Source organism: Coffea arabica, chromosome 8e (assembly GCF_036785885.1).
Source record: "Coffea arabica cultivar ET-39 chromosome 8e, Coffea Arabica ET-39 HiFi, whole genome shotgun sequence".
Lineage (NCBI taxonomy): Eukaryota > Viridiplantae > Streptophyta > Magnoliopsida > Gentianales > Rubiaceae > Coffea > Coffea arabica.
This window is the reverse complement of record NC_092324.1, coordinates 45,965,988-45,983,997: the sequence shown is the minus strand read 5'-3', so window position 1 is coordinate 45,983,997 and position 18,010 is coordinate 45,965,988. Positions and strand designations below refer to the sequence as shown.

Genomic DNA, 18,010 nt, shown 5'->3' with positions numbered 1-18,010 from the left:
TAGACAGATTAGTACTAAGGGTTTCATGAATCTTAACAGAGAAACTGAACAATCAGTAGCTAGTGGGGTTGTTCCAATTAATGTACCGAAGCATTACAGATATTACAGACAACTCACAAGTTCTAGAAATCACTCTATATGGGGTAAGTTTCAGTTACTATTTGGTAGATTTTTATACGTATTATGAAAGTCTAATTCTTCAGCATCAAATCGCAGTGCATGTTTCAGTTACTATTTGGTAGATATTTTGTACATTATGAAAGGCTAATTGTTCAGCATCAAATCACATGTTCAGCATCAAATCACAATGCACATTTTTTGTGGGATAATTTCAAAAACCTCCCTTGAGGTTTTTGATAGGTTCACTTAGCACCTTTAAAGTTTTAAAAATATCACTTGCCACCCCTATTTTCAAATTTTTGTAACATTCTCAACCCAATTCAAATTATGTGATTAAAATATGATATGCTATGTTTAAGAAAGAGAAAACCATTTCATTCCAAAGTTGCCCTATTTGTTGTAGTCCCTTAGTTGTAATGACAAATTAATGTAAATTTTTTTTACGTTTGAAAACTTGATGGATGCGTTCTTTAATGAAAAGTTATTAATTTATGGTTGAGCGATCCTTTAACAATTCTTATCTATAATTTGGAGACAAAATTTAAAATTTATGAATTATAAATAATTAACAATGCATGTAAAAACTATTTGAAATATCATAAAGATAAGAAAATAACTTTTTACACATTATAAACATCTCAAATAAGTTTAAATGTAATTTAAAAACTTTTTTCCTTTTCTAAATTTTCGAGACATCAATCTAGAGAAATAAAAATTTAAGATTCTAAACAATTCATAACATTTATTAAATTCAATCGAAACATTTTACATAAAAGAAAGATTTTTCTCATTGGTAGTCTAAGGGCACACGGTAAGCATTCGGATAAATGAAGGTGGACCCAATACTGAAGTTTTAAAATTGTAGCTAACTCCATTTTTGCGGAAGAAATTTACGCTTTTGCCAAAAAATAACAGTAATATCGGGTTTATTTCTTACTTTGTGACCTTAGGGTACTAAATAGGCAAACCCTAAAGGAAGATAATTATTTTGTAATTTAAAAATATGTTAAATAAACTTTTATTATTTGTTTGTACTATAAAAAAGTATATTGCTTATGGTTGTGGCTACTATATGTTGTCCCTTTAAAAAAGGTACATTTTATGCCTTTTGTCCTTGTTTTTAAAATTTGATTATTATACTTACTTTTTTTAAAAAAAAAAAGTAAGGCAACAAAAGGGCATTGTTGAAAAGAAATTACTTTTTCTTTCCTAAAATGAGTATTTTAATCATATAATTTGAATTGGGCTGAAAATGTTACAAAAATCTGAAAATAGGGGAGGCAAGTGATATTTTTAAAATAAGGTGCAAAGTGAAACTGACAAAAACCTCGGGAAATTTCCAAAAGTAGGGAGGGGTGTTTGAGCTAATCTTTTAATTGCCACAAAAGGTCAGTGACAGTATGATTTATCCCCTTTTCCATGAATCATTGTGGTAATCTAATAGAAATTCTGAAAAGTTTCTGACAAAATATTTATATCATTGGTAATAACTTCACCAGAGGCAATGTACCCCCATTACATTGCAATTTTTCCACATCTAGGCTGGACCATGAAGATGGATGTTTCATCATTGGTAGTAGAACCACATGATGCTTCTGACACTAACGATGTACAAGCTATCAATTCTATAAGTTTGGTATCTAAGCACGGATAAATTAATCCATGCACATCATCATAAGTTTGCATATTCTGCAAGTTGTCTGAATGCGTAAAACCTTCAGATGAACCGTGTCATCTTGCCCCTGCAAGTTTGCAACAAAACAATGGTCCATCAGCATCAGGTTTCAGGTTTTGAAACACTTTTGCAACTGAAGACTCAAATGAGAGAGAATTCCACTTGAATTATTCAAACACAAGCGCACGTATGCACCAGATACATATATGTTTGTTCTGAGCAGATGCATCGAGAAGTGGCTAGCAATAGCATATCAAATCCTTTGAATCTGTTCCACATGTGAATTATAAAAAGGATGGTTTGTCTTAGTCTGTCACATTATCATCAAATCGAGAACGTCCCCATTTACATTTAATGTCAAGTTGTTAATCATCCAATGTAGTTACTTGTGTTGTTGCTTTCAACTACTGCTCAATTTTGGCAGTATAAATGCGCTGCCAAATCTAATGCTCTTCACTAGTGATAATTAACCATTATTGTACGGTTAAAGTGAACTGCAACTTTAATACAACCATTTCCTTAACTGCCAAATCTGATGCTATTCTTTGACTTGTCACCATTTGGCTAGAAATATAAATGGCAAGCAAAAGGATTGTCATTACACTGAGTACAAACTTTGAAGACTTAGCCGGTTATGACAGCAATTGTAACATTCACCTATGACTTGCCATAGTAGGCCTAATGGCCATCGCAATAGTCTGCCATAACAGGTGAAGCCATTTTGCCTCAACTACATGGAAGTAAGAATCTTGACCCCTCCTAAAGATGCCAAAAAATGGAAAGGGAAGATTATGCGAATCTTAACAATCAAATACTGTAGAACCATTTGTACCTTGGAGGACAAATGGAGGGAATGGAGAGAGGTTATAAATTTTACCCTGGGGAACCATTCTACTAGCTAGGTGCAGATAGAAATTTTTTAGCATCTTCTGTTCCATTCATATGCAAATTCAGAGGCAAGCACGTCCTGTGTATTACATGTATTTGGAACTATAAGTTCTGGCCTGAATCATGAGCAGCTTTTTGTACATTCTGCCAATGTCAGTACTCAGATGTATATCCATTCATGTTTCTGTCACCAAGTTCTTGAACACTCAAGATGGAGCAAGTCCTGATCAATGCAGCATTTGTTGTATATCCTTGCGCACTTGGTCCCAAGTATTAAAGAAAGGCAGCAACTCCCCATGTAAACAGTTGACAAGTCACTGGTCAATATATAACTCTTTATTACAGGATCAAACTCTAATAATAACAGACCTTAAACATAATTTTTTTAGTCTTTTACAGCAAGGAAAATGAGCCACCTGAGGTCAGCCGGCATCATCCAAAACAAAGGCAATATGCTAGTTCCTTTCAATTAAAAAGAATGCTTGTAAAGTATCAAATACCAAAGTCCTTTGTTTATGGGATAGGAATAGAAACAAATGAGAGTTGAGTATAAGGTAAGAAAAATACACGGTTATGACATCCTAGTGTTGCCCTAGATGCTCATGTCTCTGTTCTGATTGCTGTTTAAGAGACCATGAGCAGAAGTATGCCTGGTGTTTTCTGAAATGTAAATTAACATGAATCCAATTCTTTCTTTTGTTTATTGATTTCATAAATAAGAATGTCTAGACAATGTCTATACACGCTATCTTCTTCCTCGAAAACTTGCTGATCCCTGTTATAGTCAAATGAGTCAACATCAGGTTGACAGTACTACAATGCATAGGAAGGGTTGGTCCTTCTTATCCCTTCCTCCTCTTATGGCTCAGTACAAAATCGTCGTCATCATCACTGTCATCTATGATCCGTTTCTTTGTTTTTACTTCACCATTCTTTGATGCCTGCTGTGGCTTTTTGGAGCTCTCAGGTTTACTTGGTGGTGGAGATTTAATAGGAGTTCCTGTCCGAAGTTGTTTTTGCTTTTTCTGCTTTTTCTCAAAAGCCTTCCTTGCCTTTTCAGGTGACAGCATGCCATGTTCCATCAACCTGCATATAGACAATCTTCATGTTTTAGTACAGCACAATCTATTAGGTCATGTTCATCTCAGGGAAATTAGAAATCAGAATAAAAGGCAACTATGCAGCAATGAGTTCTTTTTCCTTTTTTTTTTATTTTTCGGAAAAATCCATCAAAACAAAGAATTCTATTATAAGCAAACAAAGCACAGCCAGGCGCTTCATGGTTGCGAGGGTCACATCATAAAGTTCTCCAGAATGAAAGGAGTAAAACTGTTTCGTGATAGAATGCGGATATCACACTATGATCTTAAATTTTCTTTGAGGAATTTAATATAGTCCCTCAATGATGATCATGAAGATGATTGCAATGTAGTGAGAGAATGAATCAATAGAGTCAAAATGATAAAGTCTCATAGCCAAGAAATAAATGTTTTTCTCTTCTAAGAGCAAGAGTTTGTAGTCATTTTGAAGCACCTTGATTTGTGAGGATCTTCTGCACTATCTGAAAATAACTCACCACACTATATTCCCAGTTCAATCACTACATGCACAGACTGTAATGTTAACTTTTGAACTTTGAGAAGTGAAACTAACACTCCGTTCAGTAGTGAAAAGTAGAAAAAGACAGGATGAATTGGTCTGTTAGGCTGAAATAATGGATCAAAGTTTTTGCAGTGCAATTCTACATGGCACAGCTAACACAAACAATCCTCAAAGCAATCCCTCTAAAGGAAGGCCTGGTAATCTGATTAATTTGATGAACAACATGTTTCCACAACACTATTTGCAGACAACAGACTATTTCTTTAGTTAGAGTAGTGTGAACTCTTGAGTACAGCATGTGGCACCAATGCAAGTCAAGATCCTCTTCTGGATGGCATTACTTTCAATAGCTTCTAATGCTGATTGGAAGAAAGGTTGGATGATGGAATTGGTGACTGTGTGTTATGGCCCGTATCAGTTCAAGCTTCATGCACAAGCTACCAAGATGAGTCAGCAAAGGAATGAGCAGAGGAAATGTGATCACAAGGGCAGGATCACGTGGCTGAGCATTATTACAACAGAATTAGGAAGTTAGTTATTTGGCGGGAAAGTTAGTTAGTCAATTGCAGATTGTTTTCTTGAGCTGAAGGCTCTAATCTGTATAAATAATGCGTCTGTCTACTAGGGAGCTTAGCTTGATTGTAATCCAGATTTTCCCTCTCAATAAGATCTCATCTTTCTCCTTCTCTGCCCTTTCTTCTCTTTCCCCCAATTTCCCTTTCTGATCACTTCTCTTTTCTCCTTCTATCTCTTATCCCTAATTCAACTCTGTCTGATCCATTACAGTGGTATCAGAGCTTGCGATCCTTGGATTGTAAGCTTCAAACCGCTGAAAATCATGGCGGAAGGAACTAGAATGAAGAGTTTTGAAGAGCAGCTCAGGAAACAAGAGGCTAGGATCCAAGCAGTCATTGATTCCTTGGCTGCGGACAAGCAGGCTATGGACGAACGGTTGGAAGGTAATCAAAGGGAGATGCGAGCTCTAATGGAAACCAATAACTCAGAGCTGAAAAGCTTCATGAGTACTCAAATCAGTTCCATTTTGAGGAGTTTGCAAGGTGACAGGGGCATTTTGGGAAATCCTACGGGCTCAGCAGAGAGGACTCCTAATCATCGCAGTACTGGAGCTCAAGGTGTTCGACAAGGTGAATTTGGCAATTCAACCAGAGGAGATGGCCAGCATTGGCCTGTGGGGGTCCCCAGGCTAGATTTTCCCAGGTTTGAAGGCCATAGTCCCAAGGAGTGGATCAGGAAGTGTGAGAAGTTCTTCCAACTGTTTCACACTCCTGAAGATCAGCAGATGGACTTGGTGGAATTGCATCTAGAAGGCAAGGCAGATCTCTGGTATCAAAATTTCAAAAAAGACAGAGGGGTGGTTCAATGGAAGGATTTTGGTTTGGAGGTGTGTAGAAGATTCAGCAATGTAGGGGAAGCAGATGCTGTAGAGGAGTTCAGCAAGCTTAGTCAATCCTCCACCGTTCTGGCTTACCAGGAAAAGTTTGAAGAGTTGAGGTCAATTGTAATGCTCCAGGTGCCTGAATTGACCGAATCTTACTACATAGCTAGTTTTCTAAGTGGATTGAAAGGTGAAATCAAATCGGCTGTGAAGATGCATAGGCCACTTAGTCTACAAGCTGCATTTGAAATGGCCAGATGGCAGGAACACCACTTAGAGCTTCTCCACAAGTCCAATAGAACTTCACTCAAAAGTGGCCCACAATCAACTCCCTATGGTTCTACCAAGGGAGTGCAGGATCCAGGAGTAAGGCAGACGGGTACTTTGTCACCAGATTACAGCAGGAAATCCAATCCACAGCAGGTTTTCAAGAAGATCTCCCCTACTGAGTTTCAATACAGGAAGGACCATAATCTGTGTTTTAGGTGTGGAGAAAGATTCAGTCCAGGGCATAATTGTAAAAGCAGGGGAATCCACATGATGTTAGTAGATGATGGGGACAAATGTGATACAGATCAGACAGTAGATCAGACAGCAGAAGAAGAGGAAGTTATTGAGTACGTGGGGAACCAGCAGGAGCATGATGTGATGCTAACCTTGCATGCAATGTCAGGAGAATTATCATCTAGCATCATCAAAATGCAGGGGCGGTATAAGGGTCATCATCTGACAATCCTTCTAGATGGAGGAAGTACTAACTGCTTTATCAAGAGATCTGTGGCTCAGATGTACCCAGAAATGGTGCAGAGGCATAGGCCTTTTAAGGTCAAGATAGCTGATGGCAAGGAGTTGCAATGTGACCACTGGATTCCTAGGATGCAATGGGACATGCAGGACCACAAATTTACACATGATGTGTTTGTCCTGGATCTGGAACCTTATGATTTGATATTGGGGGTGGACTGGATGAAATACTACAGTCCTATCACTTTTGACTTCAAGAAATTGCATCTGTCTTTTGAAAAGGAAGGGGAGCAGGTGGTGCTAAGGGGAGATTCCAACACTGCCAACGTTAGGATGCAGCAAGGCTTATCAGCTCACAAGTATGTCAAGCATAAGATCAGGAAGGCTCTACAGCAGTCTTGCATGGTGCAGATTCACAATTCACAGGTAATGTCTGTACCAGATTCTCTCACTAAATTGTTGGCCAAATATGATGATGTCTTTGCAGAACCTAAATCTCTCCCTCCTAACAGATGCCATGACCACCAAATTCCCCTTAAATCAGATGCCAAACCTTTCAAAATTCCTCCATACAGGTACCCCCATTTTCAAAAACATGAAATTGACAGGCAAGTAAAAGACATGTTAGCCTCTGGCCTTATACAGATCAGCCACAGCCCCTTTGCATCTCCTGCTCTATTAGTCAAAAAAAAAGATGGGAGTTGGAGACTCTGTATTGATTATAGACAGTTAAACAACCTTACCATAAAAGATAAGTTTCCAATTCCCATTATAGATGACCTGTTAGATGAGTTACATGGAGCAAGGGTCTTTTCTAAAATTGACCTTAGATCAGGCTACCACCAAATCAGAATGAACTCTGATGACATCCCCAAAACTGCTTTCAGGACTCACTCTGGACTATATGAGTTCCTTGTAATGCCATTTGGACTCACCAATGCACCTGCCACCTTTCAGGCACTAATGAACTCAGTTTTTGAGCCTTACATCAGAAAATTTGTCCTTGTGTTCTTTGATGACATTCTGATCTATAGTCCAGACCACAAAACTCACTTACACCACTTATCCCTAGTACTAGAGACCTTGAAAAGACACTTCCTATATGCAAAGATGTCAAAATGTTCATTTGGCCAGAATCAAGTGGAGTATCTGGGACATATAATTACTAGTGAAGGGGTGAAAACTGATCCATCCAAGGTAGAAGCTATGCTGTCCTGGCCAACTCCTACCTGCTTGAAGGCCCTCAGAGGATTCTTGGGTTTAACAGGTTACTACAGGAGGTTTGTTAAGGGGTACGGAGAGATGGCCAAACCTCTCACTGAGTTGCTGAAGAAGGATCAGTTTGCTTGGGGTACTGCTGCAGAATCTGCATTCCAGCAGTTGAAAATGGCCATGAGCAGGACACCAGTGTTAGCTTTACCTGATTTTTCAAAGCCATTTCTGTTGGAAACTGATGCTAGTCAGTTAGCCATTGGGGCAGTTCTGATGCAACAGGGGAGACCTATAGCCTACTACAGTCAAGTGTTAGGACAGAAAAATCAGACCAGATCCACTTATGAGAAGGAGCTGCTATCACTCATCACTGCAGTTCAAAAATGGAAACATTACTTGATGGGAAACCATTTCATTATAAAGACTGATCATGAGAGCCTCAAATACTTGCTGGACCAGAAAATAAACACTTCCCTTCAGCAGAAATGGTTGATTAAACTGATGGGAATGGATTATGAGATTCAGTACAAAAGGGGTAAAGACAACGTGGTTGCAGATGCATTGTCAAGGAGAGGTGAGCAGGGAGATCCAGCAGAAGCATTTGTGCATTCTCTTACTACCATTAAACCTCAATGGTTGACAATGGTGGCTGAGAGCTACATTGGGGATGAAATAGCTAAAGAAGCACTGATGAAGTTGGCTATGGGAGCTGATGCACTGCCTGACCACTCTTATCACCAGGGGATTCTGAGGTTTAAGGGTAGGATATGGATAGGTGCAGGCTCCGGGTTAAGACAAAAATTGATCTCCTGCTTCCATGATTCTTGCCTTGGGGGGCACTCTGGAAATCATGGTACTTATCAGAGGATCAAGAGCTATGTGTATTGGCCCGGAATGAAGAGGGAAGTGGAACAATATGTACAGGGGTGTGATATTTGTAAGAGGAGTAAGAGTGAAAATTGCTCTTATCCAGGACTGCTGCAACCATTAGCTATACCTGAGCAAGCTTGGCAACAAATTTCTATGGACTTCATAGAGGGGCTACCCAAGTCTTTTGGCTGCAATGTCATCTATGTAGTGGTGGATAGGTTTACTAAATATGCTCACTTCATTCCTATGACCTCTCATTACACTGCTAAAAGTGTAGCAGAGGCCTTCTTTGATCAAATTTTCAGGTTGCATGGCTTACCAACCCACATTGTCTCTGACAGGGACAGGGCTTTTACTAGCCTATTCTGGCAGGAACTTTTTAAAATGCTGGGCACAGAGCTCAACTTTTCTTCTGCTTACCACCCTCAATCTGATGGACAGACTGAGAGGGTTAACAGATGTGTGGAGAGCTATTTGAGAAGCGTGTGCATGGATCAACCAGGGAAATGGAGGAAATGGCTTCCTGCAGCTGAATGGTGGTACAACACCAACTATCATAGCAGTCTGCAAATGCCACCCTTTCAGGCCTTGTATGGTTACAAACCTATCCAGCTGAATCTGAGGCCTGATACCACGTTAGTGGCTGCAGTGGAAGATTGGGCACAGGAGAGATTGGGGTGGAATTCCTTGCTCAGGGAGAACCTGCTAAAGGCTCAGAATAGAATGAAACAGTTGGCTGATAAAGGGAGGAGTGACAGGGAATTTGAAGTGGGAGAGTGGGCTTATCTGAAGCTCCAACCTTACAAACAAACTTCTGTAGCCGTGAGAAGGAATTTAAAACTCACTGCCAAGTACTACGGACCCTATCAGGTGGAACAGAAGGTAGGTACTGTAGCCTATAAGTTGCAGCTACCTGCAGGGTCTAACATCCATCCTGTCTTTCATGTCTCACTGCTCAAGAAGTCACCTAAGGAGGCTCCAGTCAGTACTACATTGCCTACCTTGAATGCAGATAGTGAGTTCGAGGTAGTGCCCTTAGCAGTATTGGACAGGAGAACAATTTATAGGAAGGGTCAGGGAATAGATCAGGTGTTGGTGCAATGGGAAAACATGGAACCTGAGGAAGCCACTTGGGAAGACCTGTCGTTCATTCATGCCCAATTCCCTGCTTTCACAATCAATCAATCCTAGAGACTAGGATTATTTTTAGGGGGAGGTATTGTTATGGCCCGTATCAGTTCAAGCTTCATGCACAAGCTACCAAGATGAGTCAGCAAAGGAATGAGCAGAGGAAATGTGATCACAAGGGCAGGATCACGTGGCTGAGCATTATTACAACAGAATTAGGAAGTTAGTTATTTGGCGGGAAAGTTAGTTAGTCAATTGCAGATTGTTTTCTTGAGCTGAAGGCTCTAATCTGTATAAATAATGCGTCTGTCTACTAGGGAGCTTAGCTTGATTGTAATCCAGATTTTCCCTCTCAATAAGATCTCATCTTTCTCCTTCTCTGCCCTTTCTTCTCTTTCCCCCAATTTCCCTTTCTGATCACTTCTCTTTTCTCCTTCTATCTCTTATCCCTAATTCAACTCTGTCTGATCCATTACACTGTGACAGCTAGAAAAATAAGCATCTTGTCCATCTTATTCAAGAAAAAGTTCAACAAAATGGCAAGAAGAAATCAGAAGGCTAGCATAGCCCCTAACATGTGGCTTACTGCTTCATTACATGGTATGTCACTGCAGAAATTATATACCAGCTTTATGAAAAAATTAAAAACTCTAGGAAACCATTGAGTTTAATATTTGACCAAAGCCAGCTAAATGTGGCAGAGTCAATATCCTAACTAGAAAGCCTCTGACAAATGCTGCGAAATATTGGTTTATACGAGCCCAAAGAAAATGACAACTTTAGATATGAAATTTAGAAATATTAAATTGGTTTTACATCACTAGTTTATAAATTTGCCCCCACTGACCAAAGAAAAATATTTGTTCCAGGTAACGAATTTTATGCTTTTATCCTGACTAATTTGTAGAAAGTCAATATGACATGTTTCTACAAGTATTTATATAAACAGTTATTAGTTATATGAACAAGTAAGATATACAATCCATCGGTTTAAGTATGACTACAAGTAAAAGCCATAGTTTCAAAGGGGTTCTAAGCCACTAATGGGTAACAAAAAATTTAGAGTTTTGATGAGTTCACAAGGCATTAGTGGATTCATTGTATTTTCTTATGTTATTTGTTACATGTCTCAACTATCTATTATATATGCCCCCTCTGAGAAATTTTTCTGGCTCCACCACTGTTCCAGAGTCTTTGCTGAGAAGTTTTAGCTGTCCCAACAATTGCATGGGAGGAATATTTGTACCCAAGATTCAGTTATTATGTAGATATTTATTTGTATTTTCTCTATTTCCAAGTTATAAATCTTAATAGCCAGGACTAAAACTAAATATCATCTTCCTGGAGATGGAATATGAAAAAGATTCAAAAAACCTCGATGAGATTAGACATGAGCCACTATGTGAAGAAGATGTTGGCTTACAACTTACCCTAGATATGTGAAGACGAGGTTGGCTTACAACTTACCCCAGATAAGGCTAAATCAAAATCTGGCAGTGTCATGGGCAAGAATGCCAAATATTTCAACAAGGAAGCATGCTCTGTTTTGAAAGAGCAGCACGAAACAGACATGATGGAAAATGTCTTTTCCCATTAGCATACAGAAAGAATCAAGGGTTTGAATCTGGTGTCATTTGTTCATATTTCTGACTTATTCTAGCCAACTTAAGAAATAATTCATGGATAATAAACAGCAACTGTAGATCCCAAGTATATAACACTGCTGAAAAGAAAATGCTAACAATCATGATCACATTTGCTTCCGAATCCCTCTCCAAGTCGGACAAATAAATTAAGACAAAATTACAGAAGCTACAGTCCAGTAAGAATGATGTAAACAACTCCAATAACTGACATTAACTTGTCATAAGATTTCTCATTCTTCTCAATTGTCTCGTTTGGCAGAGCTTCTTCTGCAGCCAATCATATTAAAATTTGATGAAAATTTTGACATTTAGTCTTTTCCTAAACTCAAAAAATCTGGTGCCCCCCAAAAAAAAAAGTTCACATTACTTGGACACAAATATCCCAACAGTTTTGACTATTCGTCAACCGTTTATTATTCGTAAATTCCATTTATAAGATATTTATAAGATAAGATGTATTCTGAGAGAGCAGGAAGGAAAGAGACTCGATGACTCTGTGTTCTCCCACAGCAAGAATCCCAATCCACCTCACCTCTTGCAAGTCAACCCCATTTTCAACCCGAGACAAAATGACCCAAACCACAAGCATAGCAAGATGTAATACCATGATCGTTCCCTAGTTTGTTCTGCCTACAGAAAATGTCCCTTGTTTCTTCCACAGAAAATGGGACAAAAAGATATCCAGAAAATACTATCCAAAGGATCTAAGTGCTCTGGTACCCTTTGATATTGTTCCAATGAAGCAAAACGGAAACAATTTCATGATAGCTCTCTGATCATCGGCCACATCTTGTTACAGGAAAAATTGTAGGAAAAGTTTACTGCTGGGACACTTTCCAACAGTTTACGTCAGCGAATTTTTAAGGTTATACAACATTTGTTTGGTCTCATCATATCTCATTGGCAAACTATTAACCACTTAATTTGAATCTCAATTTTCTCCAATTTAACTAAATCAACTTCTTTCCTATTTCTTTACCTTACTTACTCTTTTTTTCTGTCCATCAGAGCCTTATATATTCATGCACAATTTAGATGTACAACTATATGCTTTAACACCTTCATCAATACTATATTAGTTGGCACATATTAACAAAAATTACAGGCACAAAATGGATACTTCTTGTCTATCAAAACCACTACAATGTGGAAAATTCAAATTAACAAAGTGAGATCCATAATGCAGTTTGGGCACGTTTATCTATAAGACACTACAGTTCTTATGGGCTTGCTTGAATACCCAATTTCTTGGGAAAGGTAGGGGTACTGGCAACATAGGTCATCTCTTTCATAATGTATTGAAGTAAAATATGAGAAATAAACCAATCAAGAGCCATGATAACTGTAGTAACAAACCATTATCAACAGAAAAGATAGGGCAGCAAGAAGTGGAAAACACAGCTTGGAAAATCTATAAACCATGGCAATATCAAGATGCAAATTCTCCAGTACAAAAAAAAAATGGAAATACAAAGTTTGGTTTGGCGAACTGGGATGATCACAATACTGCATCACCAGAAAAGGTGAATATCCATTATACATTCTCATTGTATCCAACAAACTTTGAGAAGTAGGTTTGAAAAGAGGTAACCAAACACTGACCAAGTTGAAAATCAGAACAGGTAGATATGAAGTTCTTGCTGAGAAGAAGAACTGCCCAAATTTAGTTAAGATCAGGCTTAAAAATCATCAATGAGTCATGACACCAAAGTTCCAGATTTTCTTCTCTTTCTGTAACTTTTTCACTTGCCAATGTATGTTTTCCAGATGAGGAAGACTATTCTTTTTCTTTGTCACAAAAATGTGAGTTCAAAGAGTGACCAAATCCATATTGACACCATAAACTAGTTTCAGCTGGTCAACTGGGATTGTCCACCCAAACGGTGAAACCCATTTATTGTGATATTTATCATTGTTGCTTGCTTGGTATAGAATTTCATTATATATGATACTTCAGGAAAAAAAGTGTTCATCCTGGTTTGGAAATTTTTAATGCAGTTGTCCTTCTTACACCCCCCCCCCCCCAACACAAACAAACCCTACTTCACAACAAACTGGTATAAAAGCTACTGGGTTGAACTGTTAGGCTGATAAAAAAAGGGACGAATTATCTAGTTGTTTTACAATTAACCTTGTCAAATTATTCAACTTGAAAACCTAGTCAAAGACAATCTTAGACTTCTTCATCAAAGTTTATGCAGGCAACTTTGGCACATGAGTGAGAAAAGGGCTTTAAATTCGTACTGAAATTTAATCATCGTAAAAGCCAATGGCAATGCCTCAAACACCCGCGCTTGTATATATGCAAGCAACACAAAGTTCGAATTGCAAATAATTCTCACCAGCTGGACAGTGAATCCTCAATTTTAATAGTTGTTACATCAAAGATAATTCTCTCGAGGTTGCTTTATACATTGTTACATCTTTTGATATTCTTATAAATCTGTGGATTTTTTTTTTATTCCGAAGACCAGGTCTTGCTGGCAAGAATAACTTCCTAAACGATGACTTGAAAGAGATCTACAATGCACAGTCTGGTGATTTCAATCTTAACTCTAAACAGCATCCTACAAGGGAGAAATAAAATGAAGGGGTCTAAAACAATAGATGTAGGTCATGTTGTTGGTGTGGTTAGTCAGTGTCTCAGCAATCCCGGTAGTGCACATGGGAATGCACTTCAATGGGCATATCTAGAGTATACTTCAAGCTGTGTATAGATTTTAACAAAGGAAGACTTATGGTTCTGGGCCAGTAAGAAAATTAGAGAAAGTAACAAAGGTCCAGACAGAGAGAGAGTAAGCAAAGGTGAAGAACATCTAAAACCTTGTAGAACATAAAATATTCATTTCAAGTCCAATCTTGATGAAATTTCAGGAACATGCTCCTTTCACCAAGCTTTAACGTAGCTGTTCTGATTTTCATGTGCTTCTCAGTTAATAACATCTCCTCAAAAACCACTTTGTCAGAGTTTTTAGGAGTGGAAGAGAATGAATTATGAATATTCTCATGTATGAGGAAGTGAAGATAGAATTTAGCTGACATCTTGATGTGCCAGATAGAACTTTCATACTCCCATTATTTTCCTGATGGAGAAACTTTCAGAATGGCTATGTCACATAATTATTTCCACTTGCATTTTGCACATTATAAAACTTGAATCTGAGCGTCATGATTTTTCAGTCTTCTACTATTGTTATCATCATTAACTGGTCTATTGATCTCAATTTACTTCATACTTAGGGAGAGATAAATAGTTCTATATGTTGATTGTGTTTGACATATTTTGTTTGTTGAAACCCCTACTTTATCCAATAGAATGAATTCACCAACAGATCAAACCATGTTTCCAGAATAACAAAAGAGTAAATGACTAACCAAAACTCTGCCATTTCACTGGAAGGTATCTGGTGTGACAGCGACTCATAAAATATCCTCAAAGGCTCTCTCTGTTGACCAAAACGCCGATACATTAATAAGCAAAATCAGTCAATACCCAGACTTCATACAAAGATTCAAACAAAATTCAAAAACTTCTGACCTCTTCAGGAACGTCAAACTTCTGGCCAGGTAAGGAGTAAACTTTCTTTTCTCTGGTTTTAGTTACTGTCTTTCTCTTCGTCACAGCCTTCGACGAACTAGATGTTCCTTTTGCTTTTGCCTTAACCTGATCATCACATACCAAAACAAATAATCAAAGCCAAAATCATGGAATCAAATAACATTTCCAACAATAAACTGGTTATGTCTCCATATGTGAATGCATCAATACACGATGGCATCAAATAGAGACCAGCGTCTGCTGGGTATCTGAGTTTCGAAATTTAATAGGAAGACAAAATTGGAAATCGAAATCCTATTTACTAGTCAATTTTCTGACTATTTGATTACCCAATGAAATTATCGAATTCATGACAATTTAATCAATCTCAAGCAGCAAGCAATTCAAATAAGTCTATTGCTTGAACTACAGATACAAAAGAAGAGCAAATTACACCAGGTGAAATGGTCAAAGAAAAGAAATCACAACTTGATTCCAAAATCTAGAATACAAAAAACAAATAACTACTAAAAATACATCCTTTCTCCATAATCAAACGCAATGATTTAAGCACACAAATTAAGCATTCATTATAGACATTGAAAGAGAAAAGGGGAAAGAACAGATTATAATCCAAGAAAACAAACAATAAAAATCATAACTTGGCTACTGAACAAGATCCGATAGAGACAAAAGGAGTGATCTTTACAACAGAGGTACCTCACTTTTGGAAATAGTGCTTGATAAAGATTTCTGTTTTGCATCAGCAGATTGTTTAGATGAAGAGCTCTCAGCAGCTTTTTTCTTGATCATAGATGATTCACCCTTTTCCTTTGCTAACGATGATGATGATGAAATTGATGAGGAACCCAATTGATTTCCCCCGCTGGGCTTCACTTTTACCACATTAGATTTGGTCTCTGTGGCCATATTTCCTTATTTCTTTCCCTACAGCTGCTTCTCCAAAGCCTTCACCCTGCTGCCTGAACTATCTTCTGGCCTTATTATTTTGCTGATTTCTGATGTTTCTTCTTTTTCCACACCTATCATTGAAGATTCATCAGCTAATCTATCTCTTTTGTCTGTTAGAAAGAGAGAAAAAAATATATAGTGATTGTAGATTGTGAGTTTCTGTGAAATTCTTGAAATTATTAATTAAATAAAACACGGTGATGAAAGGAAATACCACCATAAAAGGTAAACTTGGTTTGCAGGTTTTCAACTGTTCAACTGCTTTTATTATGTGGGGTTTTGACCTATGTGGCTCCTAACTTCATGTGTTTCTTTACCTGCTTTTCATTTTTGCCCATGTCATGAGAAAGGCAATAATAAATCTTTTTTACAAATTGTATCAACATAAAGATTTAGGGTTGCTTCTTAAAAAAAAATCTAAGGGTTTTAGTACAAGTGATGATGATCATTACATCAAGTGTTGTAGTTGTACTGAACAACTGCCCAGATAGTTTATTACTAGTATGCCCTTTTAATCTTCAATTCTCCTTTGCATGTCACTACAATTCCTACCTGATTTTCAAGTCATATGAGTTGAAGTTTGATCTACAATTGCAAACGAGTCGAGTCGAGTCGAATTTTTGATCTAATCGAGTTAAATTTTGACTTAATTTTATCAAGTTTGAACTTGACGAACTCTCAATATAAAACTCGAGTTCAAATTTGACTTAAATTCGAATCAAGTTCGAATTTAAAAAAATAAAATAATAAATTTCTTAATAAATAATAAAATATTAAGTATTTATATATGTAATTTTACTATTAAAATAATATATATATATATAATCGAACCGATTCGTGAACTAATAAATTAAGTATCTTTGAACTCGAGTTTGATTTGATCAATTCGAACTCGACTCGAATTTAATATTGACCGAATTCGACTTGAGTTTTGACACGAGCAGCTGAATTGATTTGTAACCCTAGTTTCATCTCCTACTATATTTATGAGGATCGTAACTGGTAAAGCAATAAAGAGTACTTGTTCCTGTCAAATCTTGAGGATAGAGCTTGGAAATCGAAAATTATTTTCAGTTGCAATTCAGCAATTCCATGAGACACTTGTCTAGGAATTTTTGCAAGCAACTGCACAAGTTTGACCCCCAACTTAATTTTCAAAATTGAGTGATTGGATCCATAACATTTTCCTCAACCATCATTTGGGCCGTACCTGGTTGACTTGGAATTTTTGCGTCTTTCCTATGCCTTCAAATCGTACGGAAAACCATTTTACCAACCCCAAATATACTGTACGTTCATAGTTTTTTTTTTTTTTTTTTTTTCAACAGTCACGATTAGTCTTGATATTTTTGTTTTTCAGTTGGGAAAGAGTGAAGAAGAAAAGGTGACTCGCCTCATTCCAAGAAGATCAAAGCATGCCACTGATGGCCTAGTAGTCTTAGTATTTGATGATATTTTTTTTTTGGAATTTGATAATTTAAGACTTCTTCAATGCATTATCTGATAATTGAATACTTTCACAATGCATTTTTTTCGTTACGCGTGGACCCTTATTCTATTTATTGGAAGTATGCAAATTCTAGCTTTTTCCAGTATTTTATATACAAATATTTTATTAGAAATAGCTCATAGATTTTGTCACAATTCGAATTTAGGAACTGATTCAAGTAACTTTTAGGCTGAAATTTATTCGCCCAAAATGATAAGCCCATATTATTTGGTAGCTGAAAGACCCAAATTTATCAATTCATTTCTTTTTTTTGCTTGATTCGATGTGGGATACGTCATTTTTCTCACCTTTGGGACTCTCAGAAACAAAATGTTCCAAAAGTGTTTCAAATTGTTCCTAGAAATTCTTTCCTCTTCTTGCTCTTTGTCACTGTTAAATCGTCCTTACTTCTTACCCTAACTTGAAATCTCCCTTCCTTTGGGATTTTGTGTTCTTGCAAAGGACGTCAGAATCCAAACTGTAAACTTAGTTGTGCTTAGATTCTAAAAGTAAATCTCATGCACTTAGATTATGTTTTGACTTTAGAGGTGACTCCCGTACATGGCACACAATTTCCTTCACGCTCTTGCGTATAAAGAATCATAATCCGTTGGTTCAGGCTCACTTCGCGCAAAAAACCACGTGAGGTTCAGTGTAATACCAACTATCACGAAAGAAATTCAAGGACTGGTCCAAATATTTTTTTGGCTGAAATTCACTTATCCAAAGT

The 18,010-nt window shown here is 37.3% G+C and overlaps 1 protein-coding gene across 4 annotated transcripts; it reads right to left on the bottom strand.

Annotated features, from left to right (window-relative positions):
• Positions 1-3,173: 3,173 nt before the first annotated feature.
• LOC140004012 (uncharacterized) lies at positions 3,174-16,200 on the bottom strand. Of its 4 annotated transcripts, none has more exons than XM_072061636.1 (5): positions 16,109-16,200; positions 15,540-15,862; positions 14,820-14,945; positions 14,657-14,727; positions 3,174-3,769 (listed from the first exon to the last, which is right to left on the bottom strand). In XM_072061636.1, exons 2-5 carry the CDS (start codon positions 15,747-15,749, stop codon positions 3,526-3,528), a joined length of 651 nt encoding a protein of 216 aa, XP_071917737.1. In that variant the 5' UTR covers positions 15,750-15,862; positions 16,109-16,200; the 3' UTR covers positions 3,174-3,525. The 4 variants fall into 4 exon arrangements, with proteins under 4 accessions (XP_071917737.1, XP_071917736.1, XP_071917738.1 ...); XM_072061635.1 differs by having other exon boundaries at positions 16,009-16,117; XM_072061637.1 differs by lacking the exon at positions 16,109-16,200 and having other exon boundaries at positions 14,820-14,939; positions 15,540-15,990.
• Positions 16,201-18,010: the final 1,810 nt, after the last annotated feature.

Coding starts and splice junctions, on each gene's coding strand:
- LOC140004012 (XM_072061636.1), bottom strand. CDS start 15,749: ATGGCCACAGAGACCAAATCTAATGTGGTAAAAGTGAAGCCCAGCGGG. Junction 14,728..14,819: donor AGTTTGACGTTCCTGAAGAG/GTCAGAAGTTTT, acceptor TTTGGTCAACAG/AGAGAGCCTTTGAGGATATT. Junction 3,770..14,656: donor AGTGAAATGGCAGAGTTTTG/GTTAGTCATTTA, acceptor GTCTATATGCAG/GTTGATGGAACATGGCATGC.